Consider the following 13,291-nt stretch of genomic DNA (forward strand, 5'->3'; position numbering starts at 1 on the left):
TGTTTAATGTGCAACTAATTACAAATAACACAAAAGAGAATCTGATAGTGAGGTTTATTTAATGTGCAATTAATTACAAATAACACCAAACTGAATCTGATAGTGAGGTTTATATAATGTGCAACTAATTACAAATAACACAAAAGAGAATCTGATAGTGAGGTTTGTTTAATGTGCAACTAATTACAAATAACACAAAAGAGAATCTGATAGTGAGGTTTATTTAATGTGCAATTAATTACAAATAACACCAAACTGAATCTGATAGTGAGGTTTATTCAGTAAAGTATCAAAATAACGATAGTTACTTTTCTTGGACTGTTTAGCTGAATAACTTATTTTGTAAAATGTTTATATTTATGAATAAACACCAGATTGTATTACCAGTCTTGTAACACTAAAATAAATCATAAAAATGAGATTTAATTTGTACTTGTAATTTTTTGTTTATTTACATGCACCATTTTTACTTTCAAGAAATTGGAATCTCAAGCATCATGTTACAATATTTGATGTGCTTGTAGTTCAATACTTATGTTCCATGTTTGAGTGTTTTCTTTATTTTGTTTATAAAATATAGACTTTAACATATGTAATGGTAACATATTTGGAAGTTATTTTTCTTCTCTGTAAATATTTAAGGAGAAGATTTGTTTCCTCGTGTTACTACATAACATGTTTTACTTGATTGGAGCGACGCCCAGTGACTATTTGAAGTTTGCAATGATATGAAATTGTTAGTGATAATTTGGCCAACTTGTGTTTTTAGTGTTAAAAATCTAAACGTGTATTAAACAGCATTCTTAGTTAAAATTATAGAAAGTAAATTTCAAGTTGATAAACAATTGTTCATAAGTTACCAAAAGATATATATCATTATTAATCACTAAGATGTAATTACACAATTATGGCACATTATTTCGATTCTCTGCAATGTTATGAGTTTCATTATCATTCTAAGGAGTCTTTTGTTTGCTCCATCCTTTTTCAAGTTTGTGTTAATTATATTTTGCCATTTCTTTCTCGTAGCCAATTATTTGATTCATCGTTTTCAGTTACGTCTCAGCTCATAGTACGTTAGCCTAATAATTTATTTCGTTTTTTTTTTCGTCGAGAATATTTTGATTAGTTAAATTTTACATTTTTGATTACTTACATTTCGATCCTTACTTTTTCTCACGTGAAAAGAGAGAGAAAAAAAACGTGTACAAGGTTGTCGATAATGATTCTTTGGCGCTTGTTATTTTATTGTTTCTCGTTATATTACAGTAATGCATATCCAGTCATTACTTTACAAAATAAAATTATATCACGTGTACATCTCTTGTTATATTGACTTATGCAACACCTCTAGAAACAAATGCTGACATAATAACTTACACAATAAGATGCGTTAGGAAGAAGTCACGTGATCTTATCGCGCATCACAGTAATTATATAATGTGGGATTGTTTTTAATTACACTCTTTGTTGAAATTAAATTGAGTGTATCTAGTTTCAAACTATAACTATTACAATTCAAAATTGTTTATTCTTATTACTCACTGTGTAAGGCTTAATGTCGTCAAACGTTGCTTTTAAAGTGCGTTTATTTATTTTGGTAAATGGAAGATTTTGTTTTCTCTTGTGGGAACTCTTTTGATGTTTGGTCCTTCTTTTCCAGACTTACACCTGCTTACACGTCTGTAGCACCTGTCGGGCGTGTACTTCTCCAACTGTAAGTTTCTTCACTTCTCTCTCAGTCTATCGCTAGTATGTCACTTGGTCATCTATCGAATTGTAACTGTTTTCTAATTTGAAAACGGAAATTACGAAATTGTAAAGAAAACTAATAAGTCTTTAATTTTTTGAGATAGATGAAATCGTGACATATTCATGTGAACTCTCTTTTTTTGGGGGGGGGGGCTTACTAACCTTAACCCTGTTTTCTACCTTGTTGCACTTTTCTGACTGTACGTGAAGTTTCTTAATATATTCTACCTTTTAATGTACTCTTTTTCTTCTCCTTAGTTTATATAACAGTTTTTTTCTATATTAGCAAAAACTTTTCTTAGTTATTACAGACTGTGAAGTAGATGAAAATCCTATCAAAACAGCATGCTATTTTATCATTTGAAAACCTTGAAGGTGTACACCACTGTCAGAAAGAAACTAAAGATTAATATTTTGAAGATACATGACGGATTATTCCGACGTATTTGGACATTCAAGATACGGGCCAAACTCATAGATATGGATTGAGCAATTATTTTCAGTTTCTTCCTTCCTCCAGCCACTGACGCTTGACTGTATAACGGTCATTGACTCCATAAGGACACTTAAACTGTAAGGGAGCGCTCAACACAGTTTCAACAATGTCTCAAATGAACAATATTTTCCTCAGTCTCGCCTTTCGTACTTGGTGAGACTTCGAAAACTAAACTCAGTATTCACGTGAATGATGTTTTCTAACGTGTTTTCTCACAAGTAGTCCTAGAAGGTTTGTTTGTTTGTAATTAAGCACAAAGCTACACAATGAGCTATCTGTGCTCTGCCCACCACGGGTATCGAAAGCCGGATTTTAACGTTGTAAGTCCGCAGACATACCACTGTGCCACTGAGGGGCAGCACTAGAAGGACTCGAAAGATAAGAAGGAGTATTATTATCGAAAGTTAATTGCTTAGTATTTTTTATAGATCTTGTTAGTACTTTTATACAATTCTTGCATCTCAGTCGGACTGGGATCACTTTTTTTGTGTTTTTTGAGCTTATCGGTGTTTTCGATTTAAACCTAAATGTGCGAGTGTTTCGTTTGTTATTAAACACAGGATAGTCAAAGCTTTACTTGAAACCTGTGTTTTCACTTCTGGTTGTATTGCTTGAAGATTTGATGGTTGTTACATAGGTGTGTTACAATAGTAGGATAGTAATTTCCATCTGAGATGGCTGCTGTAACTAGTGAGCTTTTAATATCTCTAAAGGTAATGTTAAAAAATTCAAAACTAAACTGTTTTATCATGAAATAATAACCAATCAAACACACACACACACACACCGTGGAAAAAGAAGGCACGCCGGTATCTTTCTTTCGGTTCGAGACTTTTCCGTTTCGTACGACTAAATGGAAGCATTTGTAGTTTGCCCTGGAAGAGGGTACTGGGGTTCATGTTTGATTTCATCCATGTCTTACAGCTTAAGTGAAGATAAATATTGTAAGTGGAAAGAAAACAATTCTTATTACCCGAGATCCTTTCAGGGATGTTAAGGGGAATGTTCGTTAGTTTTATACTCTTGGATCATTGTTATAATGGCTAATATTTGGTTAGGCTTTACTAACTAAACAACACGTGTATGAGTGGGCCTCGTTAGAGTTAGTTTTTAACATTGCAGTACTCCGAGAAGGATATTATGATATCGGTGGGCGTCTGAAGTGAAACTGAAGGCCGTAAGAAAATGAAGTATTTAATTAACAAAACGCCAGATTTTACATGTTAAAATTAAGACATCGACTGGGAGCTTAATGAAGCTAAAAACAATATACTTAGTCAGTAATCAGCCCCCATATGAAGCAGTTAACATGACGCCAGAATTTAAATGTAAATTCAGAACTCCAGTTTTTATTATTGAAATAATAACCTATCAAACCGATGTTTTTAATCTCCGTTGTACTTGATGTTTGTGCGGAATTATTTGAGGTTTTGACTTTAAAGTAGTACATAAAACTAATAACAGACGGCAGCATATATCACTCAAAAATTTTCAAATACACTTCATATTGTTGTGTATGACAAAGTAGCACTAAATGCTATAATATGATATTAATGGACATGGCTCTGAAAAGAGCGAAGATAGAATCAGTATACATTTTTATGTACGCAAATTTCATAAGTATGAAATATAGTATTTGACAGTTTACATAAAAAAACAGCCAGGGAGGGAGGAAGAGGTCTGAAAAACGCCTAATCCTCCCATGTTGCGCACAACGAAACGATCAAATCACAATCCACATCCAACCTACTTTTGTAGGTAATTTTTTTCAGTCTGTGCTATTATTTATCGTAATATATATTATAATTAAAAGTAATTATAGAATAACATTAGTGATGGTAAAAAACGAAGATTTAAGTAGGTAATTTCTAACATGCAGATGTCGTTAAATACTAATTCAGGAATATTTAATATTTATGAAAAATATTTTCTTGTATAATTTGTTTTTTATATGTATTATTACACTTTATGTTTAGCATCGTTGAGAAATATTTTGAAAACAATATAATATTATAGAGTTAACTGTGCACTAAATGTTTATCATAGTTTATAACGTGTAATTGATATAGGATTCAACAGTTTAAGGTCTAATAGCAATATTATTATCTTTCAAATTCTGTATATAATTATATATAGATCATAAATACCTTTAAACACGTTAAATTAACGTTTATATTTTCTCTTCCATCTTCTCCATGATGGTACTACTCTAGAGAAAGGTGAGAAAATTAATTTTTCCAATTGATTGCACAGGTTTAGCCAAACTGGCTGTACTACTGAATTTAAAAAAAAATAGCTTGTTGTGTGCCATTGAGTGTACTAGTTATAATACGTTGTGCCTGTGCATTTTTGATAGATGTACTTATTTGACTAGAAACTAAAGTTGTTGTTCAGTAGTTTATTCTGCAATTTAGTAAAATAACTAACACAAATATCTATACAAAATACAAGGAATAAAAGTAATTTGATCATTGTTTTATGAGTAGAAGGATAAATATGTGATTGTGTGCTAGTACATATTTTGTTATTAAAGAAGAATACATCCTAACCTGTAGGATGTTTTTTAATATTATTCACTGCTATCATTTGAATGTATGCATAAGGTGGTAGTTAGTTTTAGTACTAGTACCCAAAATTATTAAAATTAAACTTTGAGAAACCCATTTTTTATTCGCCTTACCAGGTTAAATTAAACTTTGAGAAACCCATTTTTTTTTCTACCTTACCTAGGTTAAATTAAACTTTGAGAAACCCATTTTTTATTCACCTTACCAGGTTAAATTAACTTTGAGAAACCCATTTTTTATTCACCTTACCATGTTAAATTAAACTTTGAGAAACCCATTTTTTATTCACCTCACCAGGTTAAATTAAACTTTGAGAAACCAATTTTTTAATCAATTTACCAGGTTAAATTAAACATTGAGAAACCCATTTTTTATTCATCTTACCAGGTTAAATTAAACTTTGAGAAACCTATTTTTTAATCAATTTACCAGGTTAAATTAAACTTTGAGAAACCCATTTTTTATTCGCCTTACCAGGTTAAATTAAACTTTGAGAAACCCATTTTTTATTCGCCTTACCAGGTTAAATTAAACTTTGAGAAACCCATTTTTTATTCATCTTACCAGGTTAAATTAAACATTGAGAAACCCATTTTTTATTCACTTTACAATGTTAAATTAAACTTTGAGAAACCCATTTTTTAATCAATTTACCAGGTTAAATTAAACTTTGGGAAACCAATTTTTTAATCACCTTACCAGGTGAAATATAAGTACTTCTCTAACACTATCAGGTCTACCTGAAATGATGTCGAATGAGTTAATAATAACTCAAAAATATTAACCTAAGCTTATTTTGATACATTTCTAACCAATAAAACCAGCTGTAGAGTTTTTATACATATTCTGTCAAGGTTTTTAAATGAGCTGCCAAATGGTTATTGCAATTATGAGAAATATCAGTTTGTTGTTACATAAACAAAGCTTGTTTATACAAATACATTGATGATAACAATATTCAGTATTTTTACAGCTGTGTTTTATTATATGTAACCTCTTACTTCTGTGCATCTAGGAGTGGCATTAACTACTTGTATAAATATTGACTGATATAATACTGATATGTACTCTTTGTGATGTATTCAGTAAATCATAACTAAACCTACTCAGAAATGTTAATCTTTTGAACAATCTCTGCCTCACTTTAAGTAAAGGTTAAATATATGATTCATGGTAATCAACTCAGCTTGATGAATTTCAGGACATCAAAACTAATACATGCAGCATAAAATTACACACACACACATCTTTGTGTTATGCTAAATCATTCTACCATATATTAGTACCAGAATAACAGTTTCTGTTAGATTAGTGTTAATCCGGTAATGTTGCAAGTTTGTCAGAGGTAAAATACTAACATTTAGAAAAGTACATCTACAATCCTGTCACTTATATGCTGCCATAAAATTTGAAACTGGATGTTTTTCATGCTTATTAATTAAAAATGTATCATGGCCAATTAATAGAACTTATTTAATGAATAGTTATTACAAATTATTGATGATTAGGTTCGAAAGTTCATGTTTTATAATTCACTTGTAGCATTAGAAATGTTCATATTCATACTTTTGCACTTCGTAAATGTTCTAAACAACTGGTTATATTTTAAACCTGCTTTTTGTATGTTCTAACTACTGCATTTCAAAATTCTCTGAATAACTGCTACATGCACAGTGTGTGTACATTAATTGCTGCATGTTAAGGTACTTAGTTATATTTGGTAATTCATTTGTATCTTTTTAATAACTGATTATGCTAGGTAAACCTGGCAAAATATATATTTTAAAACAGAGAAGCTTTAAAGTATGTTTACTTTTCTACCTATAAGTAATAAATATTATTACATAAATTTCTTCATTGAAATCAAATTTATAGAAAGTACAATATTAAATGCATAAGATTTACAGTTTTCTACTAAGATATAAAAAATACATAATGCAAATAATATAATGTTGGAAAAAAATATATATATAGAAATGTACAATTGAGCTGAAGTCAGTCTTTTCATGATACTGAAAAAATGTCAAAATGTGATTTTAGTAATTGCTAACATTTTGTGTGTTTGGTTTTAGCCACTGAAATTAAAACTATATAAAAACGTTTTTCAAAATTAAAAATAATATGAAATAATTAGTGAAATGAAAAGTTAATGATTTAGTTTGTAAAGCAAGTGCTTTGGACTACAATTTGATATTTTTGGGGTAAAGGTGGTATTTATTTTTCCTACAGGCAAGTAAGCATGTGGTTGATTTATTTGAAGACTTACGTGATGGACACAATCTTATTTCTTTACTGGAGGTTCTTTCTGGAGAGTTATTGGTAAGAATTGGCATCACTTGTGCTGCTTTGGTTTAGACAGCTAGCGTTCGACTAACCCTAGGTTTAAGACAATTTGTGATGTCCTCATAACTCTAAGTTTTATGTTGCTATCACTGTTTAAGAAACCTTCTTATGCTTTTAACCTTATGTTTTATATTGGTACTCTGTTCAAGAAAACCTATACTGTCCTCCTAATCCTGTGTTTTATATTGCTACCCTTGTTTAAGCAAACATGTACTGTTTTTCAAGTTCTATGTTTTATATACCTACTTATGTTTAAGAAAACATGCTGCCCTTTTAGCTCTAGGTTTATATTGGTACCCCTGTTTAAGAAAACACTTGTACTGTCCCTTTAACCCAATGTTTTGTATTGATACTTCTGTTTAAAAAACATACATTTGTTTTAGCCCTAAATTTTAGTTTGCTAATTTCATTTTAAAAAAATTACCGTCTTCTCTGCTCCTTTTATTTTTTTATGAAACGAGCAGGTCATTGTTTTTTGTTGCAACTTCATAAGATCTTTGCCTTTCCACAGCCACGTGAACGAGGTCGGATGAGGTTTCACATGTTACAGAATGTACAGATAGCTCTCGACTTTCTCAAATATAGGAAGGTAAGCTACTCAAGTAATTGCTCTTATATCTCTGAATATTTAAGGATCTTGGCACTAACTCAGAATTATTCAGATATATCTGAAATAACAGCACTTTTCCACTTAGTAGAAAATTGTTAGATTTTCTAATGAAGGAGAATGTTGTGATTCAACATTTTTAGACACAGGTTTTATCTCCTCGTTACATTTTTTTTTTTTTTTTTACTTGTCAGCCTTGATTAATACAAGTCACTGTGATTTGGCATGATTAGTAACTTATGGTGAACAAACAAAACTGAAATGGGCAGCAACTGCTTATTTCAGAGTGACACTTGTAGAGAAAGTCTTGAGGACTAATCTACAAATGTAGCTCAGGTAAAAAGGACAATGTTTCAAAAGTCTTTTGTCTTTGGGTTAGCTTGCACTGGTTTTATCAATTATCACTCTTGTTCATCTTGAATATTCTGCATAAGTAACTTATAAAAGAGTAACATGTGGTGTTTTTGTCTTAACTTATTCATTGTAATCCTAAAAGTTTTTGTGAAGTATTAGTATTATTTTAAACATACCCAGAAAAACATATGATATTTTTTAAAATCCTTTTAGAATTTTAACCAATTCTAATTGTCAATTGAAAAATTCCTGGTATTCCAGGTTTTTCATTAGGTTAAACTGTTATGTCATACAATATCCTTTTTGAAAATTCATAAAATAAGCGTGCTGGTTGATGTGATGATACTGCTTGTATTATTGCAAACAGTAGTAAGGACAACTTACACTAGTGGTATACACTAATTAGAATTAAATGCATCTTTGTTGTGTATTTTATAAATTGTTAAATTGTCATTAAATAAACTTTAATGTTGTTTGCTCTTCATAATGTTACAATTTTATATATCATTTTAAATCAAAATCATTGTTGATTTTTTATACATTGCTGTTAGTAAAAGTTTTTAGAAATCCTCTACGCATAGATTAACAATACGACTACATTACCTAAAGAAATATATAAGAATTTACCTGACCACATGTGGCTCAGAATATACAAAGAATGAGACATATGTACTGAAACAAAAGTTATCAGGAAAATAAAAATTTTGTCATTCTATCCAATTTCGTCCTTTTATTTTTACGTAATATTCTTAGTAATGGTGCATAGTTTTTTACTTTTAGGTTTATTTTGAGGGATTGATGACTTATTTTCTGAGTATTTTGGAAAGTGTCTTTATTTAGTAGGTACCTACAGCTTCTTTGTTTTATTCTCATGCAGCATTGTTCACTTTCATGATTTTATTGTGTGGGTATTTTGTACTTATAGATTAAGTTAGTAAACATCAGAGCAGATGATATAGTGGATTCAAACCCCAAACTCACCCTAGGACTAATATGGACAATCATCTTACACTTCCAGGTAAGTTTAATGTTTATCTCTGGGAGCAATCACATCTTTATTTCTATCTACTTTCAATTATCTTTATTCTTCAACAGTTTTTGTAAGATAAGTAAAAAACCTAGTAAAGCCATCAGAAATGTGTTACAAAGAATGTGGGCTAGATGTAACAATGGTGAATGCTTATTGTGGCAAACTGTTAATCTACACTTTGAACTCCAGTTGCAGAAAAAACACATTTAATAATTTGGAGCTGTGGGTCCATTATAATAATGATTGTCAAACCACACAATTCGATTAGAATAGCCTAAGAGTTGTTGGTGGATGCCTATCCTTTAGTTTCTCAGTTCAAAATTGAGATCTACCCAACCCATATAGCCCTTGAGTATGCACAGTTTTCTAAAACAAATGTAGGAACTATTTTACTATTATAAAGAAGACTAAAACTGAACTGTGCTTTATATTTCACCACATTAGTATGAAGTTAACACAGTTTAATGAAACTTAAAACAGTAATCTAGATCATTTCAACTTATGTGATTCAGTGAAATTCATTTTTAAGTACTGTAAATACTACTTTAAAATATATTAATGAAATTTTTCTATTTTACTTGATTTGTGCTTGAATAATAACATTGAGCCCTTATTAATAAGCCAGTACAAAGTGATGTGATTAAAACCATTATTTACATGATTTTATAACTTTTTACATGTACTGCTCCTATTATCTGTTAGTGTCCATATGAGTACCTTTAAATGAAAAGAGAAAAACATTTTGAAAATCTTACTTGTTTGAAGTTCAATTGTGGAAGTTTTAAATTCAAGCTCAATTTGAACTGAAAGGATCACTGTTGTTAGAACTTAGTTTTTAGCATTTTTACTTATTCATTTGCTTTATAATGTACTGCTGTATTAAATTTTAACATATGTAGTTTCAGTGGAAATTTTAACTAGACATAACATGAGAACTTAGACATTTTATAAACAAAGTTACAACTGAAATGTGTTATTCAAGAAACCAAATAAATTTTGATGTTCTTAAACAAGCTATGAAACTGTGTATTGAGAAGTGTTGTAAAGTTCTCATGTATTTTTATATTCTTAGCCACACAACCTTTTTAAGGTCTCGTAATCAAATCCTGCTACTTTTAAGAATTGAAATAATAATCAAAATATCTCATAACTTTATTTGATATTGTACTATTGAATATAGAGAGAGTGCATACCACTAAATCGATATTTCTGTTTCATCATTTCGTTCTTATAGAACGAGGTAAAGGACTAGTATGTTCAAAGATAGACTCGCAAGAAAATTGAATTTATTCAAAATATTTATCGTATGGAACAATAATGCAGATGGCCTACAAAATATTACATTTCAGTTAATTAGTGATAGTAATTCTAACGTATGTCAATAGATGGCAGGTCGAAACAGTGTGGTGTGAAGCTTGTTTTTATTATGCTCAAATCTGCACAGTGAACTATCTACGCAGTGCCTACCGTACAATCGTAAATAGAAAACATTGGCATGTTTTTATATTTACTTTCAACTACATTTAGAATGTGTACATTTACATAGTAATTGAAACTTAGCGTAATAAAAATTAAATTGTTTTGCAGAACACACAAATATAGATTGTACAATTAAAAAGTTCGTTTAAAAATGTTCAGTAACAATAACGCAACAGAATTAAAATATTTTCTCTGATTTCTTTTTCTTTCTCTTAGGAACTTAATAGCACAAGTATTCGCGAGAAGTTTGGATAAAGTTCTTTTCTTTTATGCCAATTAATTACCTACCTGATACTTGGTTGTCTTTTTATTATCTGTTGTTGGTGAGATGTGTTTTAATTAATTCATGCTTTTTCGGTATAAAATAATGCGTGTTTGTAAGTAGTTTTATGACCGATAGATGGCGGTATTGAGCATAGTGAATTGATGAAAAATTAACTACAACTTTCAAATTATCATTTTAAATGCACAGCCACACCTAGAAAGCTAACATAGTATTTCTTCTTTTTTTCAACCATTTAATATTACGACAATAAAGACAGGCGTAGGCTCCGTAGCTTCGCTTGTTTATTTGCATAACCTGTATGTAAATAAGGGTAGATCACTATATAGAACGTTACAGCTATACGTTAATACTAACTCCTGATTCTCATATCTCGCTAATACTACAGCCATTTTTGTTTTTTACTTATAATAATATTTAGATGTTTTATAGCTATATTATTAGTGAATTTTAATTCCTTGTTTACCTTATCCATCGTGTAATAAATTACTTATGATGATAGTTTTTGCACTTTGTATTTGAGGTTTATTGTTCATTTTGGAGAAGATCTGGGTGGGGAAGAGATCACATGCTGAGAAACCTCTCGTGACAGAGTATATTGTGAGGTATACTTACTTTACACATTTTCCTTATTTAGTCACAGAAGTGAGAAATGTAGCTCCCACAATTCCGGTGTAACTAGTTCTGGCGCGAGTTTGATATGTCAAATGCCTTGAAGTTTACTAACTACGAACCCTGTTTTAGTTAGGTTGTTTTTTAGACTTCGAGTACAGTAAAACGGTGCCATTATTAATGTTTTTAATTTTTATTGCGACATTTGTACGAGTTATAAAAGCATGTAATGGAGTTAATTACCGATATATTTTTAAAGAGGTTTATGATAATGAAGAATACTAGTTTTATTCTTTAATTATAATTGTTGGCAATGAGATGTGGCTTTACATTAAAATTCCTGTATTGTTAACCCTGAATATCAAAATTAAGTTTTTTAAACATTTTTGGGTGTATGCTGTTCGCCTAAAAGTTTTCTATCGTTTTATTTCTGTATAAAGAGCAGGGCGTGGATATATAAATAGTTGGGTTAATAGCGATCTCACCAGTAGATGGCGCCAGTTCTTAAAATCTTGATTTTATTTTTAAAATTTGTTTTATTACAACTTGAGATATTTTCTACTGAGGTTATTTTGGAGAATACGAAAATAGATATAACTATGACATCCGTCATACTTCGAGATAGTAAATGTGACATATGCAAGATAATCTGCATAAACAATGTTTTAATTTGTATATGTTTTTTCTCAAAACATTTATTTGCTTCTAAGATGGACAAACTCTAAGAAGAATTGACATAATATTTCATGTTTGTTAAGGCATAATATGTTGCTTATACTAATAAGTTAGTTATGTGACCATTTATCGCGGCAGAATGTTTTCTCATGGTGGGAAGCAGTCGTTTTATTCATAAAAGTAGCAATTAGATTAGGCCTAGCGTGGCTAGTCTGCTGGACGAACTACAGTTTGATCATTTGCGTCCCGTTATGGCCAAATATAAATAAAATCGCTTGTTGACTAACTGACTTTCTTCTAGTATATCACTTCAAAATTAGGGATGGCTCGTGCAGATAGCCCTCATGTTTTTTTGCGTGAAATTCAACAAACAAGCAAATTTCAAATTACATAACTTAACATGACGAACACAGTAACATTGTATTGCTGTGTTAATTCTTAGAATTAAGTGGTAACAACATGCTTTCCTAACACACACTAATGCATTTTGCTGTAACACATCCTGTTTAGACATGAGACAAAAACTTACTTACTTAACAAACACTAAAATATTAGATATTAAGTGTTCGCACACAAGGTTCAGAAATAAATAATAAAGAGCAAATCTACTTTACAAGCAGGTAAGACTTGTAACTGAATTGCTAATTTGAGTCGCAACGGATGTTACTTGTGGTGTTTCATTAAGATTTCATTTTTTTCTTAACTTACTTAACTAGCTGCAAGTAAGCATTAAGTGAAACCCTGATGTAGTCGTTCAGTACTGAGCTAGTGTTAGCTAGTCTTTCGGGTGAAAACCACGCCCGAAAAGTAAATAATAATGAATATACATGGGCGCTCACAGGAAGGGGCAAGAGGGGCATTTGCCCCCCTTTACATTTCACACAAAATTGCACGTATTATGATGTAAACTTAACATCGTAGTTAAACTAAATATATTTAGTATTGTTTATTAAAACTGTAATTTGTGTTTGTGTTTAAGGACAGATAACATTCTTTTAGTCTGTTGATTTATAGTGTAAAAGCTGATCCGCACTATAGTAGAACGTTACAGCTATACGGTTAATCTAACTCCTGGATTCTCATATCTCGGCTA

At 30.5% G+C, this 13,291-nt stretch overlaps 1 protein-coding gene across 6 annotated transcripts in view; it reads left to right on the forward strand.

Moving 5' to 3' along the window:
• LOC106457803 (microtubule-actin cross-linking factor 1-like) overlaps window positions 1–13,291 on the forward strand; it is a 248,974-nt gene that overhangs the window by 105,783 nt on the left and 129,900 nt on the right. For 2 of the 6 annotated variants that reach the window (XM_022383849.1, XM_022383852.1), the window contains exons 4-8: window positions 1,664–1,717; window positions 4,462–4,467; window positions 7,045–7,134; window positions 7,670–7,747; window positions 9,045–9,137. In XM_022383849.1, coding sequence (XP_022239557.1) covers window positions 1,664–1,717; window positions 4,462–4,467; window positions 7,045–7,134; window positions 7,670–7,747; window positions 9,045–9,137 — 321 coding nt within the window. The remainder of the gene's footprint in view (window positions 1–1,663; window positions 1,718–4,461; window positions 4,468–7,044; window positions 7,135–7,669; window positions 7,748–9,044; window positions 9,138–13,291) is intronic. The other 4 variants (XM_022383854.1, XM_022383855.1, XM_022383850.1 and 1 more) reach the window with 3 other exon arrangements.

Source organism: Limulus polyphemus, unplaced genomic scaffold, assembly GCF_000517525.1.
Source record: "Limulus polyphemus unplaced genomic scaffold, Limulus_polyphemus-2.1.2 Scaffold375, whole genome shotgun sequence".
NCBI lineage: Eukaryota > Metazoa > Arthropoda > Merostomata > Xiphosura > Limulidae > Limulus > Limulus polyphemus.